The 26,914-nt window shown below is 47.1% G+C and overlaps 1 protein-coding gene across 3 annotated transcripts in view; it reads right to left on the bottom strand.

Moving 5' to 3' along the window:
- Positions 1-26,914, bottom strand: part of KCNIP3 (potassium voltage-gated channel interacting protein 3) — a 210,672-nt gene that overhangs the window by 10,164 nt on the left and 173,594 nt on the right. For 2 of the 3 annotated variants that reach the window (XM_073653669.1, XM_073653671.1), the window contains 4 exons: positions 16,790-16,875; positions 13,368-13,475; positions 10,576-10,680; positions 9,830-9,892 (listed from right to left, as the gene is read on the bottom strand). In XM_073653669.1, coding sequence (XP_073509770.1) covers positions 9,830-9,892; positions 10,576-10,680; positions 13,368-13,475; positions 16,790-16,875 — 362 coding nt within the window. The remainder of the gene's footprint in view (positions 1-9,829; positions 9,893-10,575; positions 10,681-13,367; positions 13,476-16,789; positions 16,876-26,914) is intronic. The other variant, XM_073653670.1, reaches the window with a different exon arrangement.

Here is a 26,914-nt window from a genome sequence, read left to right as displayed (position 1 = left end):
CCCTAATCCCAGCTCCGGCGCCTGTCAAGATCGTTCCGCTCCCGTTGGAGGAGGCCCAATTCGAATGGGACCCCACCGGAGAAAACCTCATTGGGTTTACCCACGAGACCCGGGCGGCCGCAGCCCAGCGTGCGGAGTGCTGCCGGCAACAACTGGAGGTCTTCGACAGGGAACGGCGAGAGAGGCGGGTCCGCGAGGAGCGGCTGCAAGTCCAGAGTGCGGAGTAGAAACGTCGGACCCGGCGAAACCCCCGTGCAGCCCACGGTCCCCGCGCCACCGGGACCATAATCAAGTTCCAACTGGAGCACGGTTGGGGCTTTATCCGGGATCACAGAACCCCCGGCGACGTCTTTGTCACCCGCAGAGATGTCGAGAGTCATCTGCCGGAGGGACACAGAGGACGTGACCTTTACCCGGGTGACGAGGTCACCTTCACCCGGCATCAGTGTGCTAAGGGACCATATGCTCTTCATGTGCACCGACTGACCGAGGAAGAGCTACAGTGCGAGGAGGAACAAGAGGACCCGGACGGGTTTGAAGACTACCCGCGGGAAGGAGCATGAGGACGCCGTTACTGAAGTACGGTAAAGTGGAACTGTAAATAGTTACCCGTAAGGGTACAAGAACTGCTGCTAAATAGAATATGGTCCCCGTTGGGACTAGTGACTTGTTCCCGTGTGTCCCTATCCCTAACCAGGCTGAGGACTGTGAGCAGCCATCCCTTTTTCCCCACTGGCCGAGGACTGAGAGCGGCCACCCTGTAAATAGTTGCGCTTCCTAAAGCGCCCCCTACCGGTTTTATAAGGAACTGTTTTTGTGACTGTTGCACTTTTACCTGGTCACAAATTGCACAGTGGCCAGAAGTAAAGATAATATTGAAAGTTATATGCTGCTAGAGTAATAATGTGAAGATATGTGTTATGTGCCAAAAGAGTTCCGGTGGCATTAGCCAGATGTTTTATTATGACTAAGAAAAATGTTTTATACTTGTAACGTTAGAGAGAAAAGTACCTCCCATAAAGGGATGAGTTATGGTTAATGTTTTATATGTAAGTGCACTTTAATATTTTTGTATGTTTTATATTGTTTTACTCTTTTACAGCCCGAGGACGTGCTGTGGTTTACCAGGGGGGAATGTAGCACCTTGAGGACTCGGTTGCTACAGGGGTATTGCACCTCAACCAGAGGTGTGGTATTCCACTCCTGGGTAAGGATGGAGTGTGGGACTGAGCTCAGCTAGCTGCATGCACTACACTCATCCCATTTCCGGGGGACGGAACTACGGTACTCCCACCAGTTAGATGTGCAGGTACGACAGCGTCTGTCCCTGGCTGGAGTGGGAGGGGGGGAGGAACATCCCAGTAGTGTAGGGGCAGATAGGGGAGGGGCTCTGGGCATAGAGGTAGGAGCCCATTGGGTGCTAGTCACCTGGGCTCACACATAGAGGGAGTATATATGGTGGGCACCATCTAGAGACAGGGTCAGTTCTGAGGGAGAGTTCAGCCAAGAGGGCTGACAGGGAGCTGTGGCTCCGGCTGGGCCCAGCTCCAGGGCCAGGCCTGAAGCAGAGAGAAGAGGAGGAAGAAAGGCCCAGAGACATAAGACCAAGAGGGAACCCCGAGATCCCATGAGTGAGCTAAAAAGGGTGAAGGGTTGGCAGAAGAGGGCACTGGATCCCAAACTGACGGAGGCAAAACATCCTTAGTCAGGAACCGGAGGTCGTGGTCAAGTTTTGCCACGACCCTCACCACATTCACCAGGAAGGTACACCACGAGTAGGGTCAGGAAAGCCATAAAAGGTTTTACCATTGAGAGGCCCGAGGGAACCGGACAAAGGTGGATCCCTGGTGGGGACGGCCAGAGAGAGAGAGAGGGGAGCTCAGGACTACGCTCCGGAATTGCCTGGGGGTTAGCCGAGTCCCGCACCTGGTGGACGCAGCACGGCCCGGGTGGTCACTCCCGGCCGAAGTGACTGAAGTAACACCTGTGAGTAAAAACCCTGAAACTGCATTATACGTTTCTGACTCTCCTTGCTGCACCATCACTACCTCCATCATCCACATCTGCTGCCCTGAGGCCATACCCCTCCCGTTGGGGGTTATACCATCTACGCTGCACAATCATATCACCGGCCTCAGCGGTCTGCCCTGCAGCGGCAGCTCCTTCGCTGCATTCAACGGGTGGCGTAGTCGTACAACATCTACCGCTAATACATCGCCGCTCAGTTTGACTCCCTGGGCACGGACCGGGTCACCGCCACGAGACTACAACCCTCAACAGATCCGGCTCCAGGTAAGCTCCCGTGCGCGCGATGCCGCGCGACGAAGGCCCAGGGGCGCGTCAATTGTATAACTACTTTCTAGCTAGCCTGTGCTCTGTATCTAACTCTGTTAGTTTGCTTGGTCTACGGACCTCTATGTTCTATATATTTTGTTTGTTCGTCTGTCTGCTACTATTTCTGTTAGGAGGTGTCCCATTTTCCTCCCAGTCCTTAGTACTTGTAGGGATTCCTTCCCCACATCTATAGGTCTCCGTACAGACTAGCTTAGGACTTTAGCAGGTCTGATCGCAGGATCAGGTCCCCTGTTACATCGTAGGGATTAAGCTGAGTTCTATCGTAGGGACAGATCTCCTCTCTTTCCTTAGCTCTGGTAGCAGAACATAACAGTACAGAGAAAGCTGCCAATCAGTGGTGTGGACGGTGTTCAGAGACATGCTAGATCTGCAGCAGATAAAGCAGTGATTCTATTAATATGATATCAAGCAGCCCAGTAAGTGACACATCGCTGGAGTCAGGGTCTCTGCCTCTACTACATGCTGCTCTCAGATGGAGTAGCAACATCTGGTGACAGATTACCTTTAAGATGAAGAAATTATCACCGAGGCATTGATTTTCAGGACTTCCTATCACAAATCCTATTGGGGAACACATAGGCTATAGATCTACATGTCAATATCAACGGCAAAACATGAATATTGCAATGTTGTATTGTGACACTGTGTAGCATCGGCGTCTCTGCCCCGTACTAGGCAGAGACGCCGTCCCTCTCACCTCCCCGCTCCAGGCGCGGCGTCCTCCAGCGCTTCTCTCCCCGCAGCTTCCGGCACGCGCTCCTTCCCCGGCAGTGTTCTTAGGGCGCGCGCGCTCCCCCTCTCTTAAAGGGACCGCGCGCGCCATCCTAAGGAGTCCCCGGCCAATTGCCGGAGGACCTCCCATATATAAGGCACCTCCTCCAAAATGGAGGTGCCCGAGCAATGTTGTTGCAAAGCCTTCACTCTGCTTCAGCCCTCAGGTCCCGTTACCAGTTACCTGCCAGTCACCTGCCAGATTCCTGCTTGATACCTGCCTGATATCCGCTTACCTGCTTGCAAGCCTGCGGTCCGACGGTCTGCCTTCCGACACCTGTCAGTCTGTCTATGGACCAGCCTGCCCGCTCATCTGGGAGCGCTCACCTACTACCTGTCTGCTAGCCTACCTGGAGGCTCCGCCGTCACGTGCTGTGACCACCTGCCTGTCCAGAGACTCTTGCCCGCTCACCTGGGAGCGCTCACCTGCTACCTGCCTGCTAGCCTACCTGGAGGCTCCGCCGTCACGTGCTGTGACCACCTGCCTGTCCAGAGACTCTTGCCCGCTCACCTGGGAGCGTCCACCTGCTACCTGCCTGCTAGCCTACCTGGAGGCTCTGCCGTCACTTGCCGTGACCACCCGCCTGTCTAGAGACTGTCCTCGTCACTTGCCGTGACTACCTGCCCTTTTACCCAGAGACTGTCCCCGTCACTAGCCGTGACTACCTGCCCGCCTTCCCTGGGAGCCACCCGCTTCCTTACAAGGACTGCCCCCTTGTATAGTTGCTCAGAGGTTCCACCTCCCAGACCCGTTACAGTTTGCTCGGGCCATGGAACCCGGTGGTCCCCAGATCTCCGATCTGCACCAGGAAGTCTTACGTCAGAAAACTCAGCAGGAGGTGGTACTGTCCTATCTACGGTCCGTTAACTCTCGTCTAGGCGCATTGTGTGACTCGTCTTTGTCTACCTCTGGTCCAGCCGTGCCCATTCCTGCGGTACCGCAATCCAGTCCCTTCATGGTACCCGACTATGGACCTCGGCTTCTGGCACCTCCACGCTTTGCCAGCGAAAGTACTTTAGCTCGGGGTTTCATAAACCAGTGCACCCTGCACTTTGAGATATTGGCATACCAGTTCATCTCCGACCGGGCCAAGGTGGCCTTCATCATGTCCCATCTCACTGGGGAGGCACTGGCATGGCTATATCCCCTGTGGGAGAGAGGGGATCCCCTGGTGTTCGACCTGCCGTCTTTCCTCGCTGCTTTCCGGAAAGTCTTCGATGAACCTGGACAGAAAACCTCTTCTGCCTCCTCTCTGCTATGTCTCCGCCAAGGGAGTCTCACCGTGGGCCAATATGCCATACGGTTCCGCACCCTCGCTTCTGAGCTTACCTGGGAAAATGAGGCTCTGGTGTCCGTCTTCTGGGAGGGTCTTTCCGGTCGGATTAAGGACGAGTTAGCTGGTCGGGACATTCCTACCACTCTGGATGACCTGGTGTCACTAGCTACCCGGATTGACATCCGGTTCCAAGAACGTGCCAAAGAGACTGCCTGGGAGAAAGACTTTTCTTGCTCTGCTCCTACTTCCCTGAGACCTGCCTCTCAACCAGTCACTCCGCGGGCGCCCTCGCCTGAACCTATGCAGATCGACCAGACCAAGATGGTCAGATCTCGCCAAGAATCTCGCCGAGCCGAAGGAAGCTGTTTCTATTGTGGCAGTATGGAGCACTTCATCCGTTCCTGCCCGGAAAAGCCGGGAAACGCCAGTGTCTAGGACCGCTCGGAGAGGTCGTCCTAGACAAAAGTAAGCACTCTCCGTCTCTGACTTTACCGGTCTCTATTGCTTGGGGAGAAAACCGTCACTTTGAACTCGCCCACCTGGATTCTGGAGCTGCTGGAAACCTCATCTCCCAGTCTCTGGTAGAGAGATACCGTATTCCCACCAAGCCCCTGGCTGAACCATTGTCAGTCGCCTCCGTGGATGGAAGACTTCTCTCGGAGACCATCCTGCTCGTCACTGAACCCATAACCCTGCAGGTGGGAATGCTGCACTCTGAGGAAATCTCATTCCATGTGCTGTCCGGACTTTCTCACTCCCTGTTGCTAGGTCTACCTTGGCTCCAGACACACGAACCCGTATTGAACTGGCGATCCGGTGAAGTACTCCGATGGGGTCCAGACTGCCATAGGACCTGCCTGGTTCCGGTCCGCCCAGCTCGCCCTCCGCCTACTCCAGCTAATTTACCAGGTCTTCCGGCTCCTTACTGGCCCTATGCGGACGTCTTCGGTAAGAAGGAAGCAGAGACGTTGCCACCCCATAGGCCATATGACTGCCCGATCGACCTGGTACCTGGCACCACTCCCCCCCGTGGGCGTATCTACCCATTGTCTGCAGCCGAGACCCGGTCCATGTCTGAGTACATTGAAGAGAATCTGGCTAGGGGATTTATCCGAAAATCTACCTCCCCGGCTGGAGCCGGATTCTTCTTTGTCAAAAAGAAAGACGGCTCGCTACGTCCCTGTATTGACTACAGAGGACTCAATCTCATCACAGTAAAAAACAAATACCCCCTGCCGCTCATCTCCGAATTGTTTGACCGTCTCAAGGGCGCCAGGATCTTCTCCAAGCTGGATCTACAAGGAGCATATAACCTGGTCCGTATCCGTCAAGGAGACGAGTGGAAGACGGCATTCAATACCCGGGACGGTCACTATGAGTACCTTGTGATGCCCTTCAGTCTCTGTAATGCTCCCGCTGTCTTTCAAGAACTAGTCAACGACATCTTCCGTGACCTCCTGTACTCCTGCGTAGTGGTATACCTGGACGATATCTTGGTCTTCTCTCCGGATCTCCCCACACACCGAAGGGATGTTCGTCAGGTCCTGCTTAGGCTTCAGCAGAACCACCTCTATGCCAAATACGTGCCTCTTCGACCAGACCTCCCTACCGTTCTTGGGCTATGTCATCTCCCAGACAGGTCTGCAAATGGATCCCGAGAAGCTCTCTTCCGTTCTAAAATGGCCTCGTCCTGAAGGTTTGAAGGCGATACAGCGATTCCTGGGCTTCGCTAATTACTATCATCTTTTCATCCCACACTTCTCGTCTCGGACTGCTCCCATATCTGCACTCACCCGTAAGGGGGCTAATCCCAGGACATGGTCGCCTGAAGCCGAGGAGGCCTTCCTTTCCTTAAAGAAAGCCTTTGCCTCTGCTCCCGTCCTGCACCGTCCGGACTGTAATAAACAATTCTACCTGGAGGTTGATGCCTCCTCCTCCGGAGCCGGAGCGGTACTCACCCAAAAATCTTCTACCGGGAGAATGGTAACCTGCGGCTTCTTCTCCAAAATCTTCTCCTCGTCTGAGCGCAACTACTCCATAGGAGACCGTGAATTGCTAGCCATCAAATTGGCACTGGGGGAGTGGCGCTATCTGCTTGAAGGGGCTCTCTACCCGGTAATTATCTACACGGATCACAAAAACCTGGCATATCTCCAAAATGCCCAGAGACTCAATCCTCGCCAGGCCATGTGGTCGTTGTTTTTTGCCCGCTTCGACTTCATTCTTCATTTCCGTCCGGCGGACAAGAACGTCAAAGCTGATGCCTTGTCCCGGTCCTTCCTGTCCTCCGATCAAGAGGAGGAGCCTACGCACATCATCGACTCCTCCAAGGTGATGAATGTGGCCCCCTTGGATCTGACTCGTCTCCCACCTGGTAAGACGTTTGTAGCTGTACCAGATCGGGAGAGGGTTCTTCGCTGGGGACATTCTTCTAAACTAGCTGGCCATGCTGGCCAAAAGAAGACCTTCCAACTCATTACCCGGCATTACTGGTGGCCTACCCTGCGTAAGGACGTGGTAGACTTCGTCGCGGCCTGCTCATCCTGTGCCCGTAACAAAGTTCCCAGACATCTTCCAGCCGGCCATCTCCTGCCCCTTCCCGTACCTGCTGCTCCTTGGCAGCACATTGCTATGGACTTTATCACCGATCTTCCTATTTCTGCCAGTTGTACAGTCATTTGGGTTGTCGCTGACCGCTTTTCTAAGATGGCCCACTTCATTCCCCTGCCTGGTCTCCCATCTGCACCCGAGCTGGCTAAAGACTTTATCCGCCACATCTTCCGTCTCCATGGCCTGCCCCTCCACATCATGTCGGATCGTGGGGTTCAGTTCACCTCACGCTTCTGGAGAGCCACATGTAAGCTGCTTGACATCACCCTGGACTTCTCCTCCGCTTACCACCCACAGTCCAATGGTCAAGTGGAGCGGAACAATCAGATCCTGACCAGTTGCCTCCGGCACTTCGTTAATGCACACCATTCGGACTGGGTGGATCTCCTACCATGGGCCGAGTTCTCTTACAATAACCATGAGAGCGAATCCTCTTCCAAATCCCCGTTCTTTATAGTCGGTGGCCAACATCCCCGGATTCCACTTCCTGTCTCCGTTTCTGTGGACAACCCTGCTGCGGAGTCTCTTGTCAGCGAATTTTCTACTATTTGGGAGAGTACCAGGTCCGCTCTTCTTCTGTCCTCTGAGCGGATGAAGAGATATGCTGATAAGAGACGTCTGGATCCGCCTCAATTCCGTCCGGGAGACAAGGTTTGGCTCTCGTCCAAACATGTGCGGCTCAAAGTACCCTCCTTCAAGTTGGGCCCTCGATTCATCAGTCCCTTCGAAGTCCTCAGGCAAATTAACCCTGTGGCCTACAAATTAAAACTCCCGGCCACCCTACGGATTCCCAACTCCTTCCACGTATCTCTCCTCAAACCCGTTGTCTTTAACTCTTTTTCCAATAATCCAGGTGCCCCTCCTGCTCCAGTTTCCGCTGATGACGTCTTTGAGGTAGAGAGTATTCTGGCCTCCAAGAGGGTAAGAGGAAAAACCTTTTTTCTGGTGGATTGGAAGGGGTTTGGTCCTGAGGAGAGAACTTGGGAACCCAGGGAGAACATCAACGCCCCGCTTCTCCTTGAAAAATTTCTTTCTGGCCAAAAAAAGAGGGGGCCTAAAGGGGGGGGTACTGTAGCATCGGCGTCTCTGCCCCGTACTAGGCAGAGACGCTGTCCCTCTCACCTCCCCGCTCCAGGCGCGGCGTCCTCCAGCGCTTCTCTCCCCGCTGCTTCCGGCACGCGCTCCTTCCCCGGCAGTGTGCTTAGGTCGCGCGCGCGCGCTCCCCCTCTCTTAAAGGGACCGCGCACGCCGTCCTAAGGAGTCCCCGGCCAATTGCCGGAGGACCTCCCATATATAAGGCACCTCCTCCAAAATGGAGGTGCCCGAGCAATGTTGTTGCAAAGCCTTCACTCCGCTTCAGCCCTCAGGTCCCGTTACCAGTTACCTGCCAGATTCCTGCTTGATACCTGCCTGATATCCGCTTACCTGCTTGCAAGCCTGCGGTCCGACGGTCTGCCTTCCGACACCTGTCAGTCTGTCTATGGACCAGCCTGCCCGCTCATCTGGGAGCGCTCACCTACTACCTGTCTGCTAGCCTACCTGGAGGCTCCGCCGTCACGTGCTGTGACCACCTGCCTGTCCAGAGACTCTTGCCCGCTCACCTGCTACCTGCCTGCTATCCTACCTGGAGGCTCCGCCGTCACGTGCTGTGACCACCTGCCTGTCCAGAGACTCTTGCCCACTCACCTGGGAGCGTCCACCTGCTACCTGCCTGCTAGCCTACCTGGAGGCTCTGCCGTCACTTGCCGTGACCACCCGCCTGTCTAGAGACTGTCCCCGTCACTTGCCGTGACCTCCTGCCCTTTTACCCAGAGACTGTCTCCGTCACTAGCCGTGACTACCTGCCCGCCTTCCCTAGGAGCCACCCGCTTCCTTACAAGGACTGCCCCCTTGTATAGTTGCTCAGAGGTTCCACCTCCCAGACCCGTTACACACTGCATCTTATGACTGGAACTAATGCAAAAATTCAAAAATGTTGATTTTTCAGTCACATCCGGTGTTGCCCTCATAGACTTCAGAATAAGTCACGTTTGACTGCAAATCTCATGCAACATTCAAATATCCATGCTTTACTCTGAAATGAGGGTCGTGTCAAACAAAACATACTTTGAGCAGGAACCAGGGAATGCGGTGACTAAGAGAACTAGTCACGCGGCGGGTCCCTGCTGGCTTATCCCCGCCCAGGCTTTGTTTGACTGACAGATCTCTTTCACTTGTGTCCTAACATGTCCCCTGTTACTAGTCCTCTTAGTCATCTTGCTTTTGATTCCTTTTTAGAGCATGTTTCCTCTGAAATGACACCTTGTTTCAGAGTAAAACTGTGTAACTGCACACTTATGAATCCCCCCAGCACTGTGCGCTGCCAGGATTCGCCGGTTTCTGACACGGGACCGGAGGGTATGTATGCATTATACATACTCCTGGCCAGTGGGAGCGGCCTCACTCTCCATACACTTGTATGGAGCAAGGCCGCGCCCTCGAGTCGGACACGCCCACTCGACAGTCACGTCACTAGATGGGGCACGGCCTCGCTCAATACAAGTGTATTGAGCAAGGACACGTTCACTAGACGGGCCCTGGCTGGGAGTATGTATAACTCATAAACCTGGTCAAAAACCGGCGAAACCCCACTACTCACAGTGCGTGCACTGGAGGGATTTATAAGTCTGCAGTTTCACAGAGTGACTGCAGACTTATCGATTTGGACCGGACAACCCCTTTAAGCTAATCTGCAGCTTTTCCGTGAGGAATCCTTATCAACAATGAGTACATTGTGGATTATAAAATCTGCGACATGTTGTTTACAATCAATTTACCTTTTGACAAGTCTCCAAAAATTCATCAATGGTTACTACTCCGTCATGATTTCGGTCCATCTTCTGTAAATCAGATGAAAATAAATTACCTCTAGCATGAAGTTGATATTTCTAATTAGTATTTTCATGTTATTAAACTGCTTTCTTTAGTTAGACAGCATGAAAATAAACAAGTTTACAATTTTACTTACTTTTTCTATCTGCTGTCATTCTACAGATCTCAGAGCTTTTTATCTTACATAGGATAGAGCTTGTTTCCAAGGAGCTCAGCTACCAGAGCTTGACCAAGTATGCAAAGTAGTTACATTCCAGGAGAGGAGTTAACTCTTAACATCCCAGTTATCTCTTTCCAGCCCATTAATTTCTATACAGCAGTTAGCTGCTCAGCTCCCTCCCCTTTTCTCTTAGGTGCTGAGCAGTTATCAGATCTGTAAAATTACCGGTCTCCAGCCTCCACCATTGGCAACTTTCAGAACAATTCTCCTAATCACTGCTCTCACTTTCCTGAGCTGTGTGCTTGTTAAAATACCTTAGTATCTCTATATGTACAAATAATAATAATGTAGACTTCGAACAAACACTGACAGACTTTAAATGTGTAGAAACAGAGCAAAGATCTTGGATCAGAACTGTCATTCAAGGAGAAGTGCCCGTCTCCCACTCCCACCCAAGCAGCCAGTAAGTAAGGAAACTGCAGAGCTCTGAGCTGCTTAAGAGTCAGCTTGAGGATAGTTCTTTAATGATACCTGGAAGAACCTCTCCACGTGCTCGATAGGATCATCATCTCTTAGCATGGGGTATGTGTAACGTCCCATCATGTCGTAGATGGATTTCATTATTGCCAGCATCTCCTAAACATAGATGTAATAGTTTGCCTTAAAACATCCACACACTTATTTAAAGGGAATGTATATTCAGAAAATGACCTATTTTTTATATCCGGTTCTTATGTTAAATGTATTTTTAAACATTTTTGATAATGTTTTCTATTTGTCGTATCATTATTTTTAAAAAATAAAAAATCACATATTGGCACTAGTCCAAATATTAGATTCCTACTTCCTATTGTGCATATGGACATTATCAACAATAGACTGACTGAAACCCTACTGGATTGTATTGAAGTATTTAAGGAGGACCTTTCACCACATGTTTTATGTTGAACTGGAAACATGATGTCATAGTGGCTGTAGCACAGAATAAAACATATTTTTTTCTTTTTTAATTTTGCCTCTTCATTGTGGAGATATTAGCAATCAAAGTATTTGGCCCACAAAGAGTTAATTTTCACTAAATTCAGGTGGGTGTTATCAGACAGTTTTCACTGGGGACGTGTACTTCTTTCTCTTCTATGATGATTCAGGTGGGTGTTATCAGACAGTTTTCACTGGGGACGTGTACTTCTTTCTCTTCTATGATGTTGTCCAATCATAAGCAGGCAGCAAAACTTAGTGAAAAAAGAACATGCCCCACAGTAGCTCAGAAAATGTTCCTCGGTGTATGAGACGTATAATGATGGCCTGATCTCCTGGTATAACCTGTTGTGGTATGATTAGAAAATGCTGGGAGTGGAGCACAGATGACTCATGCATATCAGATAGGTCTTGGCAGTCAGTGATGGAGAGGAGCAGCACTGCTGAGTTTAGCTGTGCTATATTACAAACCCTTCTATAAGCTCTCCTCCTGTAACAGCACTGTCATCTCTGCTGTACTGCCCCCCTGGGGACCACACTGCCTGTACAGAGATGAAAGCTCAAGTGTGTCAGTAATTGCTCTGAAGTTAAAGCAGTGCAGGTTGTTATTACAGCTCACACAGTAGTAGCCCAAAACAAGCTTGTGTATGACATACAGTATAATGACACCCTGCTCTAATCTCCTCGCAATGGGAGTTGCCCTGATCAGTGCAGGCATAAGTGTAATTATGGCACCTATGAGCTGCCTGCTTCAGTAAGTAGGAAGGAGCAGTACAGCAGAGGTGACAATACCATGAAAGGAGAGCTAATAGAAGGGTTTGTCATTTGGACTTAAAGAGAATCTGTCATGTAAAATAACGCTATTAACCTGCAAATATGGGGTAAATCTGCAGGTTAATAGCATTCTGACACCATGCTTCACTGACATTGAGACCCCCACTGCCCAGAGGAAATTAACTTTATCTTCTCCGGCATTGTTCGGCTTCCAGTCACGGGGCGGCGCCGGCATGGTTTCACTCATCGCTCAGTGTATAGAGAGCAGCAACCATGCTCCCGGCACTGACTGAGAGCCAATTCTAATGCTGAGCCTGCTATCAGTCAGTGTCGATGGTGCGGTTAGAGTCGCTGCTCTCGATACACTGAGTCGTGACTGAAACCGTGCCAGCACCACCAAAACTGTAAGCTGAACGCTGCCGGGGAGGGGGGGATAAAGTTCATTACCTCCCAGTAGCGGGGCTTTCAGTGCCAGCGGCGCACGGTGTCTGAACACTATTAACCTGCAGATTAATCCCATATTTGCAGGTGATTAGCATTATTTTACATGACAGGTTCCCTTTAACAAAAGATAACTCATTAGATGGCAAATACTTTGAATGCTAATATCTCACAATTAAAAAAAAAAAAGACTTCTTCCACTCTGCAGCCACTAGTACATCATATGTCCACTTCAACATGAAAAAAATGGGGAAAGGTCAATATGAAGAGAAGGGTAACAGGGGGGAGGCTGTGATATCACTTATTGTGAATGGTGGATCCTGTCTTGTCTACTTATATAGAGGTTTTATCAGTCATCACCATGTTAGGCTATAGGTTGACCTTGATGGACTTATGTCTACCTTGAATGTAAGAAAATATTAAACTACAAATTTGAATCCTGTCTGTGATGATAATGAGACTGCTGAAAAGTCATCTGTACAAAACAGGGTGTTTGAGTTTAGTATTAGCATAGTGGCCATTTGGAAAATTGCTAACTTTAATATATATATATATATATATATATATATATATACATACAAACAGTAATATGGAAATAATAATGAATAAATTCCTGAGCGATGTGCTGCAAATAATCTGCTGCAGCAAATCTTCACAAAATTGTCTTTACTTTATTGGAATTTTCCTGCAGAATGTAAAATTAAAAAAAGAAAAAGAAAACACAGCACTATGCTTAACTCCCTTGGGGCTTCTGTGGTTCTCCTGCCTGTTTCTGTAGAACGCGGCCTCTCCAGGAAAAGTCCACTATAAATCCACTTCCAATTTATATCAGGAATTAACATTTTGTAGATGTCAAAATCTGCATCATCGGTCAGAAAAGTGTGGATGGGATTTTCTGGAATTTAATTTACTTTGCTACGAATTAATTTTGCAGCGCACGTCCTCTAAAAAATCCATATGGAAAATCCACAGCAACTCCATCACCTGTAAGCGAACCCTTAAAGTCTAGTCCTAGTAGAGAGCAGCAGATTAGGTATCCAGCCTAGAAACCCACATAATCACGACCAATTTGTGAAGGCTAGGTAGGTAAAACTTTGCAATTCACATTACCCATAAGGATTCCATCTTACCTCCTTGGTAATGTATCCATCTTTATTTATATCGTACAGGTTAAAAGCCCATTTTAATTTTTCATGGACACTTCCCCGAAGGAGAATAGACAGTCCGACCACAAAATCCTGTGAAGTAGAAGGGGGAATATAGGATGTTACAAGTTCACTGCTAGGAGACAGCTCCATAATCATTCCGTACAGAGCTGTGCACAGGGTGAGGTATAGCTTTGTCTTGTTGTCCATAATTGTCTCTTCAGAGAGGAAGCGGTCTTAAACTCTAGTGCCACCTATTGGAAGCAGCGATCCTTAAAGTCAATATCAACCCTTTAACGAGCCTTGCAATATGACTTAGGATAAAAGCCAAACAAGAATCTCAATTTGCAGACACAGTGTTTCGGGGTGTTGCCCCTCGTCAGTGCAAAGTATGAGGTCCGATTTGGCTAAGTGAGAGGCTCTGGACTTGGGCCTAAGGCTATGTGCCCACGATGCAGAAATGCTCTGGATTTTTTTTTGAGCGTTTATGAATCTCCCTGGCAGAAAAAACACATGCAGATTTTACATGCGTTTTTCCTGCCAGGGACAAGCGGAAGTGAAGCGTTCTTCACATGCATTTCCACATGCAGGTTGTCAAGCGCTTTCCAAGCAATTTTAGCATCACTTGGAAAGTGATTGACAACTTGGTCACACTATATACAGTTAGGTCCAACATTTTCTAATTTTGGTTTTAGACATTACCACAATGAATTTTAAACAAAACAATTCAGATGCAGTTGAAGTTCAGACTTTCAGCTTTCATTTGAGGGTATCCACATTAAAATTGGATGAAGGGTTTAGGAGTTTCCGCTCCTTAACATGTGCCACCCTGTTTTTAAAGGGACCAAAAGTAATTGGACAATTGACTCCAAGGCTATTTCATGGACAGGTGTGGGCAATCCCTTCATTATGTCATTCTCAATTAAGCAGATAAAAGGCCTGGAGTTGATTTGAGGTGTGGTGCTTACATTTGGAAGGTTTTGCTGTGAAGTAAACATGCGGTCAAAGGAGCTCTCCATGCAGGTGAAACAAGCCATCCTTAAGCTGCAAAAACAGAAAAAAAACATCCGAGAAATTGCTACAATATTAGGAGTGGCAAAATCTACAGTTTGGTACATCCTGAAAAAGAAAGAAAGAAAGCACTGGTGAACTCATCAATGCAAAAAGACCTGGGTGCCCACGGAAGACAACAGTGGTGGATGATCGGAGAATAATCTCCATGGTGAAGAGAAACCCCTTCACAACAGCCAACCAAGTGAACAACACTCTCCAGGAGGTAGGCGTATCAATATCCAAATCTACCATAAAGAGAAGACTGCATATAAGCAAATACAAAGGGTTCACTGCACGGTGCAAGCCACTCATAAGCATCAAGAATAAAAAGGCTAGACTGGACTTTGCTAAAAACATCTAAAAAAGCCAGCACAGTTCTGGAAGAACATTCTTTGGACAGATGAAACCAAGATCAACCTCTACCAGAATGATGGAAAGAGAAAAGTATGGCGAAGGCATGGTACAGCTCATGATCCAAAGCATACCGTGTAAAACACGGCGGAGGCAGTGTGATGGCTTGGGCATGCATGGCTGCCAGTGGCACTGGGTCACTAGTGTTTATTGATGATGTGACACAGGACAGAAGCAGCCGATTGAATTCTGATGTATTCAGAGCCATACTGTGTGCTCAGATTCAGCCAAATGCAGCCAAACTGATTGGTCGTCGTTTCATACTACAGATGGACAATGACCCAAAACATAAAGCCAAAGCAACCCAGGAGTTTATTAAAGCAAAGAAGTGGAATATTCTTGAATGGCCAAGTCAGTCACCTGATCTCAACCCAATTGAGCATGCATTTCACTTGTTAAAGACTAAACTTCAGACAGAAAGGCCCACAAACAAACAGCAACTGAAAATCACCGCAGTGAAGGCCTGGCAGAGCATCAAAAAGGAGAAAACACAGCGTCTGGTGATGTCCATGAGTTCAAGACTTCAGGCAGTCATTGCCAACAAAGGGTTTTCAACCAAGTACTAGAAATGAACATTTTATTTACAATTATTTAATCTGTCCAATTACTTTTGGTCCCTTTAAAAACAGGGTGGCACATGTTAAGGAGCTGAAACTCCTAAACCCTTCATCCAATTTTAATGTGGATACCATCAAATTAAAGCTGAAAGTCTGAACTTCAACTGCATCTGAATTGTTTTGTTTAAAATTCATTGTGGTAATGTCCAGAAACAAAGTTAGAAAAATGTTGTCTCTGTCCAAATATATATGGACCTAACTGTAAATCCATGCAACCTGCATGGATTTATATAGTGTGACCGTAAAGAATGGTAAAAAATAAAATATAAATATTATGCTTACCTTCTGATGGCCCCCGGAGTCCTTATCCGATGCCTCTTGGCTTGCCGGCAGCTCGCGGTGGACTAAAATGACCTGTCATGACGTCATTTAGTCATGTGACAGGTCACGCGACCCCCGACGTCAGCGGTCGCGTGACTCGTCACATGACTAAGTGACGTCATGGCAGGTCCTTTTTAGACCATCGCGAGCTGCCGGCAAGCCAGGACGCATCGTTAAGGACACCGGGGGCCATCAGAAGGTAAGTATAATGTATATTTTTTATTTTATTCTTTTTTTTACAGGTACTATGGTACCCGGGTCCGGAGGAGAGTCTCCTCTTCTTCAAACCCGGGTACCATCCACACATTGAAACGCATGGTATCCGCATCTGCAGATGCAGTGATGCGGATTCCATGCGTTTCAATGCAAGTCAATGGTGGCGAAAACAACGCTATTCCGCAAAATAATTGGTAGTGCTGTGGATTTTTCCACAATGATAATCCGCAGCGGATATTTCCGCAGCATGTGCACAGCACATGCGGATTATCATTGAGGAACATGGCAGATCTTCTACCAAGCGTTTTTTAAGCGGAATTGGCACACAGCCTAAGGGGTAAGGTTTCTTTTTGTGGAGAATAACAAGCCAAGCCTGGCATGTCAGAGTGAGGAGACTTAAAAGCCATGCATGCTCTGTTTCCAATAGATGGCGCTAGAGTTCAAGTCCTCATCCTCTCTGAAGAGACAATTTGCATATTTAATTTCCCAGAGGAGCATGCATGGCTTATAAGTCTCCTCACTCTGACATGGTAGGCTTGACCTGTCACGCTCCACAAGGAGGAACGTTACCTCTTGACTCTCATTGGACATGAAGCACATCACATAATTTGTTAAAGGGTACAAATTTTTAAAAAAAAATGTTTGACATGTCATAGAGTTGTCCGAAGCATTGAGCACCAAGATCCGGGACTGAGGCCCCACTGATCACAAATTGCTGATTGAAACAGTATAATCTCATAGATGTCGCTGACCTCTCTAATAATCTTTCAAATCCATGTTTTTTCTTACCTCAAACCGGATGGCGCCACTTCTGTCCATGTCAAAGGCATTGAATAGAAAGTGTGCATACATCGTGGCATCTGCAAAGATCGGAGCTAAAGTCATTGTTACAGAATTAGTCATTCCTATTAGAATGAGAAAAGATTCACACTTCTAAAAGATGTTTTTTATCCCCTTAAGGACCAATCCTATTTTGATGTTACTCGGGTGGTCCCAAGCCAAAGTTGAATTTTATCCTAAATGTCTATGTATTTAATTTTATAATCTAATCACTTATCTAACACACCTAAATTAAATATTCCCTACCGTTCTACTCTGTCTTCTTGTTTTTCTTCTTCTTTACTTCCATTCCAATGACGTTTTATTTGAGAATCCTTAGTGCATGCTGAGATATACAAAAGGGATGTCATTGGGGGGCCGGGGCTGCGGTCATTGGTGTAGCTGCTTTCCCCTCCCTAAAACAAAGCGTCATCAGTGACATCCACTTCAGGGGCAGCGCTAGTCCCTGCTCTACTGAGCGTGCATTGGTTGTCAATTCAGACATGAGCTCAGTATGTACTCTCTGTGATATATTACTTTGAATGTGAACTCCCTCACCGCATGTAATGTGAAGTGACGAGCCGGCAAGAGAACTCATTGAAAAGGAGAGAAAGGGCAACCAGGGAGAGCAAAGACCAGCCCCCGAAAAAGATGTCACTGATGTGACACTGATGTGTCATTGATGGGCTAGTCCCTGCTCTACTGAGCGTGCATTGGTTGTCAATTCAGACACAAGCTCAGTATATGCTCGCTGTGCTATATTCCTTTGAATGTGTGATCCCTCGCCGCGTCTAATGAGAAATGACAAGCCGGCAAGAGAACTCCTTGAAAAGGAGAAAACGTGGCAACCAGGGAGAGCAAAGATCAGCCCCCGAAACAGACGTGAATGATGTGACACTGATGGGCTAGTTCCTGCTCTACTGAGCGTGCATTGGTTGTCAATTCCAACACAAGTTCAGTATGTGCTCGCTGTGCTATAATCCTTCGAATGTGCGCTCCCTCACTGCGTCTAATGAGAAGTGACGAGTCGGCAAGAGAACTCATTGAAAAGGAGAGAATGCAGAAACCAGGGAGAGCAAAGACCAGCCCCCGAAACAGATATCACTGACAGTGCTTCATTTCAGGGTGGGGAAAACTTCCTCTGCCCCCAGATGAAATTCCGTTTCAGTATCTCAAACGAAATGTCATCGGAACAGTAGTAAAAAAAAAAAAAGGCTGAGAGATAGAGTAGAGTGGGAACAGTAGGAAATTTTTAATTGACGTATATTAGAAAAGTGATTGGATTAATACATTAAATAGACATTTCATATAAGAATCAACTTTGGTTTCAGACTATCCCTTTAAGTCCACAGGGAATTTTTTTTTTATTTTTGTCTACTGCTTTCTTAGATTAATAACCTTTTCCCATTGGGCTCGCTGTATGAGGGATTATATTTTTGAGTTCTTCTTTTTTCAGCACCACCATTTTGGGTACATACTGTATAACTTATTGATTAACTGTTAATCAGTGGCGAAACTTGAAGCTTGGGGGCCCCAATGCAAACGTTTCAATGGGGCCCCCAAGTATTGCAAGTCTTTAATAGTATTGGTCTTTTTATGTAGACCAAAGGGACTTTTTGGGCCCCCTAGGCTCCAGGGCTCGCGTGTGATTGCAACCCCTGCACCCATTGAAGTTACGCTCCTGCTGTTAATAACTCTTTCTGAAGATGGAGAGAGGAAAACTATTTCATCTTTTTTTTTTTTACACATTTTAAGTTTTGCTCTGTTACAATCTGTTGTTTTTTTAGTACTATTTTAGAGACGATATGTTGTTTAATCAGTTTTTATTCTGTTTTTTATTTTTGGAGGAATCAGGTTACAGAAAAACAACTTTTCTATTTGCTGTTTTTTTACTCCTTTTTTCCTCCAGCTTTACTACACAAGATAAATAACATGCCAGTTTTATAGCATTTTTTAACATTTAAAAAAATGGAGAAAGATAAAGGTTCACATAAGCATATAAAAAAAATTGTTCTATTTTCATTTATATTGCCATCTATTTTATACAGCAGCAGTTATTAAATGTATAAGACCAAATACAGTTTCCTATGTTAAAAAAAAATTGCAAGGTATCCACAAAAATCTGATGCTCTATGGATGATCTGTATTTTTTCGCACACCCATAGATCTGAATAGGGGAGTCTCATCTGAAATATGGAAGAGAATAGTGCATGCTGCGATTTTTTTTTTTTCTCACAAGGACATTCGGTCTGTCATGTGAAGAGCCGCTTTGAAAAACATTGTTAGAAGTGCTGTCACGGATAGGTCTCAGACCGAAAATATGGTCATGTGAATGAAACCTTAGTGTGTAATGGAGATGGCTGGAGTTGAGTGAATTCTGGGAGTAGAGTCCATGAGAATGCACAAGCAGTACGGCTCATGTTAGTGCTTTTATTTTCTGCCCAGCTTTGTACAGATAGGCAGACAAACAGGGGTACACTAGCTGCAATCTAAACCTATTTTTGGTCCGCGGTTGCAAAAATTTTTTCTTAGTCATATGGCTGGCATAACACAACCACTTTTTTAAAGGGAATTTGTCAATAGGTTTTTGCTGTTTAATCTGAGAGTAGCATAATGTAGGATATGAGAGCCTTATTCTCAGAATGTGTCACTTATGAGGCGGTGTGCTGTAGTTTCATTACAACCAGTATTTTATTAGCAGGAGATTATCACTGCAGGACTAGGTCTCATGCGCAGGGCAGTCCAGCTAATCTATGTAACCCCACCTCCACCAATGATTGGAAGCTTGCTGACACTGTTGCAAAACAAACTTACTTCTCATCTCTCATATCCTCCCTGTCTCACAACCCTAAACAGCTATTCAACAGTTTCAATCCTCTCCTCCATTCCTCCTCTTCCCTCTCCTCTCATCTCAGCTGAAGACTTTTCCTCATTCTTCAAGCAGAAGATTAGCATCAGGGAAAACTTCGGCCTACAGTCTCCACAGCCCCTTCTTATAACTACACAGCCCTCTTCTTCCAAAACCAGCTTCTCTGGCATTACAGAAGATAAACTTTCCTCTCTACTCTCCAGATCACATCTCATCACCTGTGCACTTGACCTGATCCCATCCCACCTCATCCCAAACCTCCCCACAGTTTTCATCCCAACCCTAACCCATTTCGTCAACTTATTACTAACAACTGTTCTTTAAACATGCCTCGATCACACCCATCCTCAAAAAGCCCTCCCTTGACCCATCCTATCTGTCTAGCTGTAGCCCAATATCACTTCTCCCCTATGCCTAAAAGCTACTGGAACTGCATGTCCATCTGTCCAGCTGTCTTCCTGCCTCTCCTCCTGCTCCCTCTTTGACCGATAGCAGTCTGGCTTCAGACAGCATCATTCAACCAAAACTGCCCTAACTAAAGTCACCAATGACCTACTAACTGCCAATGCCAAGCAACACTACTCTGTCCTCCTCCTCCTGGACCTGTCATCTGCCTTCGACTACAGACTCTCTTATCTCTTGGCATCACAGACTTGGACCTATCTTGGATCTCTTCATACCTAACAGACCGAACATCCAGCGTCTCCCACCCACACACCACCTCCACATCTTGCCCCTTATCTGTCGGTGTCCCCCAAGGTTCAGTTCTAGGACCCTTGTTCTTCTCCTTGTTCTTCTCCATCTACACTTTTGGCCGGGGACAGCTCATCGAGTCCCACAGCGTTCCGTATCATCTCTATGCTGATGACACACAGATCTACCTCTCTGGATCTGATATCATTTCCTTTCTAAACAGAATCCCACAATGTCTGTCCGCTATTTCATCCTTCTTCTCTGCTTGCTTTCTAAAACATGCACAAAGCAGAATTCATCATCTTTCCACCATTTCACTCAACCCCCATAACAGACCTATCTATCAAAGTCAATGGCTGCTCACTCTCCCCAGTCCCACAAGTTTGCTGCCTCAGGGTAACCCTTGACTTTTCTTCTCCTTCTCCTTCAAACCACATATCCAATCCCTTTCCACCTCCTGCCAACTCCAACTCAAAAATATTTCCCGAATCTGTACTATCCTTAACTAAGAATCTGCAAAAACACTAGTGGATGCCTTCATCATTTTCCGCCTTGACTAGTGCAACCTCCGGCTCTGTGGTCTCCCTTCTACCACGCTTGCACCTCTTTAATCTATCCTAAGCTCTGCTGCCTGATTAATCCACCTGCCCCCCCACTATTCCCCGGCCTCTACCCTCTGCCAATCCTTTCACTGGTTCCCCATTGCCCAGAGACTCCAGTTCAAAACCCTAACCATGGCATGCAAAGCCATCCACAACATGTCTCCTCCATACATCTGTGACCTAGTCTCCCGGTACTTACCAGCACGCAGCCTCGGATCCTCACAATATCTCCTGCTCTACTCCCTTCTTATCTCCTCTTCCCACAATCGCATACAAGATTTCTCCCGTGCATCCCCCCTACTCTGGAACTCACTACCCCAGCATATCAGGCTCTCGCCTACCGTGGAAACCTTCAGAAGGAACCAGAAAACCCAACTCTTCCGACTAGCCTACAATCTGCTGTAACCATAGTTCCACTACACTGCTGCACAACCAGCTTTACCCTCACTGTATCCTCACTGATTGTAGATTGTGAGCCCTCGCGGGCAGAGTCCTCTCTCCTTCTGTTCCAGTCGGTACCTTGTAGCCTTCAAGATTATTGTACTTGTTCTTTATTATGTATACCCCTTTTTACATGTAAGGTGCTTATGGAATATATGGCGCTTTAATAATAAATAATAACAATAATAATAATTATAATAATGCACACCTTACACTGGAAGCTGCCAATCAGAGGTGTGGGCGGAGTTATACACAGCTCAGAATCATGACTTCTGCTACATCTAGAACAGATAAAACAGGGATTCCATCAAAACTGCACTAAAGAGTCCAATACGTGATACATGGCTGGAATCAGGCTCTCTTGCCCTATATCATGATGCTCTTGTGGCGCCCCTGCGGGTCAAGTTGCCACAGAGGTACTGCAGCTCAGCCAGAGGTGTGGTACCCCACTCTCATGTAAAGAGGGAGCACTACCCGCGACCCAACCACTCCCATCCAACACTACACCACTCCATTAGGGAAGGTCCAGATAGTTCCTATGGGAGAGCACAGACCCGGTCCCTGTCTGGAGGATGGAACTAAGTAGAGGAGGTGGGTGGAGGAAGTAGTTTAGGGGAGCACTGAAGGGAGAGTATAAAAGACAGTTAGAAACATCTAGAAGGGCTGAGTGGAGTAAGTGAGGACCGTGAGGAGTAAGGTCCAGACGGCGAGGGGGCCCAGTCAAAAGGGCCCAGTAGGAGAGTGAGGAGAGAAGACCAGAGCAGTGAGAAGGGTTCCAGAGAGAGAAAGGATCCTAGGAGCACGGGAAGTGCGGAGTCCACCCGTGCACCCGATTTCACGCTGACCGTGAAGGGATCAGGCCGCAGTAGGGGACTGGCCCCAGACTAGTGGAGGACTGCAAGACTCAGCCACCAAACCGGAGGTTGCGGTATCTTCAAGTGCCGTAGCCAAAAACCACACACATTCGGTGAAAAAGTGGCCATATAGGATAAAAGGGGACAGAAAGGATGTCGCCCAACAAGGCCCGTGGCCACTGGCTCCGGACACTGTGTGTGAGGCGCAGGGCAGGAGGGCGAGAGCCAGCGCAGAGAGACGACCTGGGAAGGTACATAAGAAAGGGGTCCCGTTCAAATGCACCCAAGTTATCTGAGAGTTGGCTGGATCACTTCCCTGGATGACACAGGACTCGGTGGGCTGTTATAATCTGGCCATTGTAACCTGGAACACCATAAAAACTGTGAGTAAACACTTGAAGACTGATCCCCTCTGTGTCTTTTACTTAATTACTGCATCACCTGCCTTGCACAACACCAACATCTTAAATCCCTTATTTAACTGCCCTGAGGCCTAGCTCTACCCGTGGAGAGCTGAACCATCTTTGCTGCGTCACCAACAGCCCCAGTGGATCTGAAAAGCAGCAGCGGCCACCTATAGCCGCATACCACGGGTGGCGTCACAAATCTCTATTCCCCAATTGACTTTTCTTAATGACCACCCTGGGTAACGGTCCGGATCACTGCCACCGTGACTACCCCAAAAAGAACCGGCCTGGCTACCGAGTACCCCACGGCCCCAGGGGGCGCGTCACTCTCAGATTACACGTGAAAACCTGCTGACAGATTCACTTTAACCTTAGCACCTCCTGACACACACCGGTGCCTCAGAAAAGTCGGCCAAACACATGCAGGTTATTTTGCCATTTACCAGTCTTAGGTCATTATTCTACATGAAAGTGTTCTTCATCTATCAATTCTCCAACAGAAAAACATTCAGAGAAAACATAATTACTTTCATAGAGGTCAGGAGCTAAATCCCACAAGTACATTAAATGAATCTTTCACTAAAATACAGTTCTTTCTAGATGCATTGTTCCACAATGTCCTGCTTCATGCATCTCACCTTATTGATCTGTTCTTGAAATTACGAAGTAAAGAGCTTTTTTTTTTCTTTTTTTTTTTTACAAAATCAAGTAATATTCCTTGTTCTTTTTAATTTTCCGAGGGTTAAAGGTTGGACGTTAATGTAAAAGGCTTTCCTTGTTACGTAGGGTGAGGACATACAAGACCTTAAGCATTTTAGCATTTTATTTTTTTTGCAAACATGTTAAGCCATTTTGCTTACTAAGATTTAAACTATATATTACAGCAGCTTGCCATCTTCATATACAGTAAAAAGTTTCAGAATATGGAATCCAAAGCACAGGTGAGACTTAGGACAGGGATGTCATTATTAAAGAAAAACCCTATGTCTTAAATTGTCTCTGCATGTCCTCATATATACCGGATACGTGGGTTGCCCAGATGCAGTACAAATTAAATAAAGGCACACAGAGCCTGGTTACTGGTACCTCTAAAAAAAAACTGTTTATGTAATCCATGCCTCGAACAAAAGTAAATTCTGAAGATGTGTTGTGGAAATGCTGGAAAAGCTTTTCTAAAGACCTGGGTGCGTCAGACCACTGTTAAGGCTCATTCACACAACCATATGAGTGCTATCCATGAAAAAAAAAGACCACACTCCTTTTATTCAATTGGGCAGGGCAAATGAGCGATTTCTTCCGTAAATTGGATGAATCTCCCCCATTCAAGTCTATGGGTTTGTGAAAAAAAATCACATGCCATACGGAGCCACCGTAGAGTATCCCATTTTTACGGATAGGTCAAGTTCACATGTTCAGTATTTGGTCAGTATTTCACATCAGTATTTGTAAGTCAGAAACATGTCACCACTTCTGTATTTATCACCCACTCCTGGTTTTGACTTACAAATACTGATGTAAAATACTGACCAAATACTGAACGTGTGAACATGGCCATACATTGCAATTCAGTATTTTTTTAAATATGTATTTTTCACCCTCCTCTGGTCTAGCGCTGAGTCTCCACTGCTGTTCCCGGTGTCTGTTATTGTCAGAAGAGCTGACGTCACATCGGCAGCACTGCAGCCAATAACTAAGCTCCACGGCTCTGCATAAGCAGACAGCCCAAGACGCTCAGAGGCGCTGAGCTCACTGATTGGCTGCAGCGCTGTGGGCACTGAAGACAATAACAGACACTGGGTTCAGCAGTGAAGACTCAGCGCTGGGCACAGAGATGGTGAATAAAGCAAAGGCTTTTTTTATTTTAAAAGGCAAACTGCAACTGGAGGATTGGAGTTTTCTGAAACTTGAAAATTCCTATAAAATTACTTTAAAAGCACAATCCTGAAAGAAGTGAGAAAGAACCCAAGAATAATAGCAAAATACCTATTGAAGAATCTGCAAAATGCTAAAAACTATGTTCATGTGTACACTATTACAATTGTGTTCACAGAACTACATCCTAAGGGATCCACTAGGGTCCAAAAAACAAGTTTGACTGAGACCAACTGGACTTTCCACAATGCTTCAGGGAAAATGAGATAAAAGTGGAACTTTATGGCACCTGGCTCTGTGGTTGGAGTAAAGAACACTGTACACCAACACCAGAGCCTCATCCCAACTGTGAAGCATGGTGGAGGACACAGCACACAGCATAGTTTGGGACTCTTTTGCAATCATTGAAGAATAAGTTAAAAGGTGTATTAATAGGTTTTACAGAAGAATATAAGAACAGCCATCCATAACCTCAAGATAGAGAGACGTTGGGTAATACATCATGACAATGACCCAAAGCATAGAAATAAATCAACTAAAGAATGGTTGAAAAATGGCCAAGTCAGAATCCCGACCTTAACCCTATCGAGATTCTTCCACTATTGAGTAACTGAAAAACATTTTGCAGGGAGAAATTATTTACAATTCTTTCTCAAAATTTTTGTTAATTCTATTAGTAATTATAGAAAATGTTTGGTGAAGTGATTGCTGCTGAAGAGAGATTTCCAGGTGAAACATTTAAGGGTTCACTTACTTTTATTCTGGAGACATTTAGTCTATAAACGACATGGACGGTACAATGCTCGTGTGTTATCAGTTTAATTGGATTGTGTTTTCCATCATATTGACCTAGATATCAATCTGTCTACAATTTATTAGTAGTCAAAGTAGAAATAAAGGGAATTACAAGGGTTTGCTAACGTATCTTCTTGCAACTGAATATACTAAAAAGAGGTTTTATGTAAATAAAGTTGATTCACTGTATAAATAATAATGTCTCCACCTTTCAACCACACTACATGTTTCAGTATTTCACCTTTTCCAAATGGTTAGTGTCAGTGAACTATCAGTGAATATGAACATTGATGTCTACATTCACAGACTGCAATCGTGTACATACATAGTCCTGCGAAGGGAAGGACAAGAAGAATCCAGCTTCCAGGATCATCCAATAACATCCAAAACTGCAATGATTAAAGACACTGTCTGAAACGCGTTTGCCCTCCTTTACCGCCATGTTTTAGCTGCGACAGTTTTTATATATGTTTTTACTACAATAAAGTTTTGGATTTTATCGGATGATCCTGGAAACTGGACTCTTCTAGTCCTTCCCTTCTTAAGACCTCTCATTGCACTACAGGATACTCCAGTGGCTGAGCTGACTTTCCTCCATTGTATAACTTGCATAGTCCTGCATTACATCTGGAATAGGTTCAGTTTTTCTGTCCTATCTTAGGGTAAGTTCACATGGCTGCAGAATTTATCGGACCAGTCATGTCTGCAAATTGCAGATGTGACCGGCGCCATGCTGTTATGCGGACAGGGGCTCCATGCTGTTATGCGGACAGGGGCTCCTTGCTGTTATGCGGACAGGGGCTCCATGCTGTTATGCGGACAGGGGCTCCTTGCTGTTATGCGGACAGGGGCTCCATGCTGTTATGCGGACAGGGGCTCCATGCTGTTATGTGGACAGGTGCTCCATGCTGTTATGCGGACAGGGGCTCCATGCTGTTATGCGGACAGGGGCTCCATGCTGTTATGCGGACAGGGGCTCCATGCTGTTATGCGGACAGGGGCTCCATGCTGTTATGCGGACAGGGGCTCCTTGCTGTTATGCGGACAGGGGCTCCATGCTGTTATGCGGACAGGGGCTCCATGCTGTTATGCGGACAGGGGCTCCTTGCTGTTATGCGGACAGGGGCTCCTTGCTGTTATGCGGACAGGGGCTCCTTGCTGTTATGCGGACAGGGGCTCCATGCTGTTATGCGGACAGGGGCTCCATGCTGTTATGCGGACAGGGGCTCCATGCTGTTATGCGGACAGGGGCTCCATGCTGTTATGCGGACAAGGGCTCCATGCTGTTATGCGGACAGGGGCTCCATGCTGTTATGCGGACAGGGGCTCCATGCTGTTATGCGGACAGGGGCTCCATGCTGTTATGCGGACAGGGGCTCCATGCTGTTATGCGGACAGGGGCTCCATGCTGTTATGCGGACAAGGGCTCCATGCTGTTATGCGGACAGGGGCTCCATGCTGTTATGCGGACAGGGGCTCCATGCTGTTATGCGGACAGGGGCTCCATGCTGTTATGCGGACAGGGGCTCCATGCTGTTATGCGGACAGGGGCTCCATGCTGT

The sequence above is a fragment of the Phyllobates terribilis genome, unplaced genomic scaffold, assembly GCF_046119375.1.
Source record: "Phyllobates terribilis strain yellow unplaced genomic scaffold, ASM4611937v1 Scaffold_11__3_contigs__length_659146591, whole genome shotgun sequence".
NCBI lineage: Eukaryota > Metazoa > Chordata > Amphibia > Anura > Dendrobatidae > Phyllobates > Phyllobates terribilis.
Note: the sequence above shows the minus strand (reverse complement) of the source record. Positions and strands in the feature narration are given on the sequence as shown.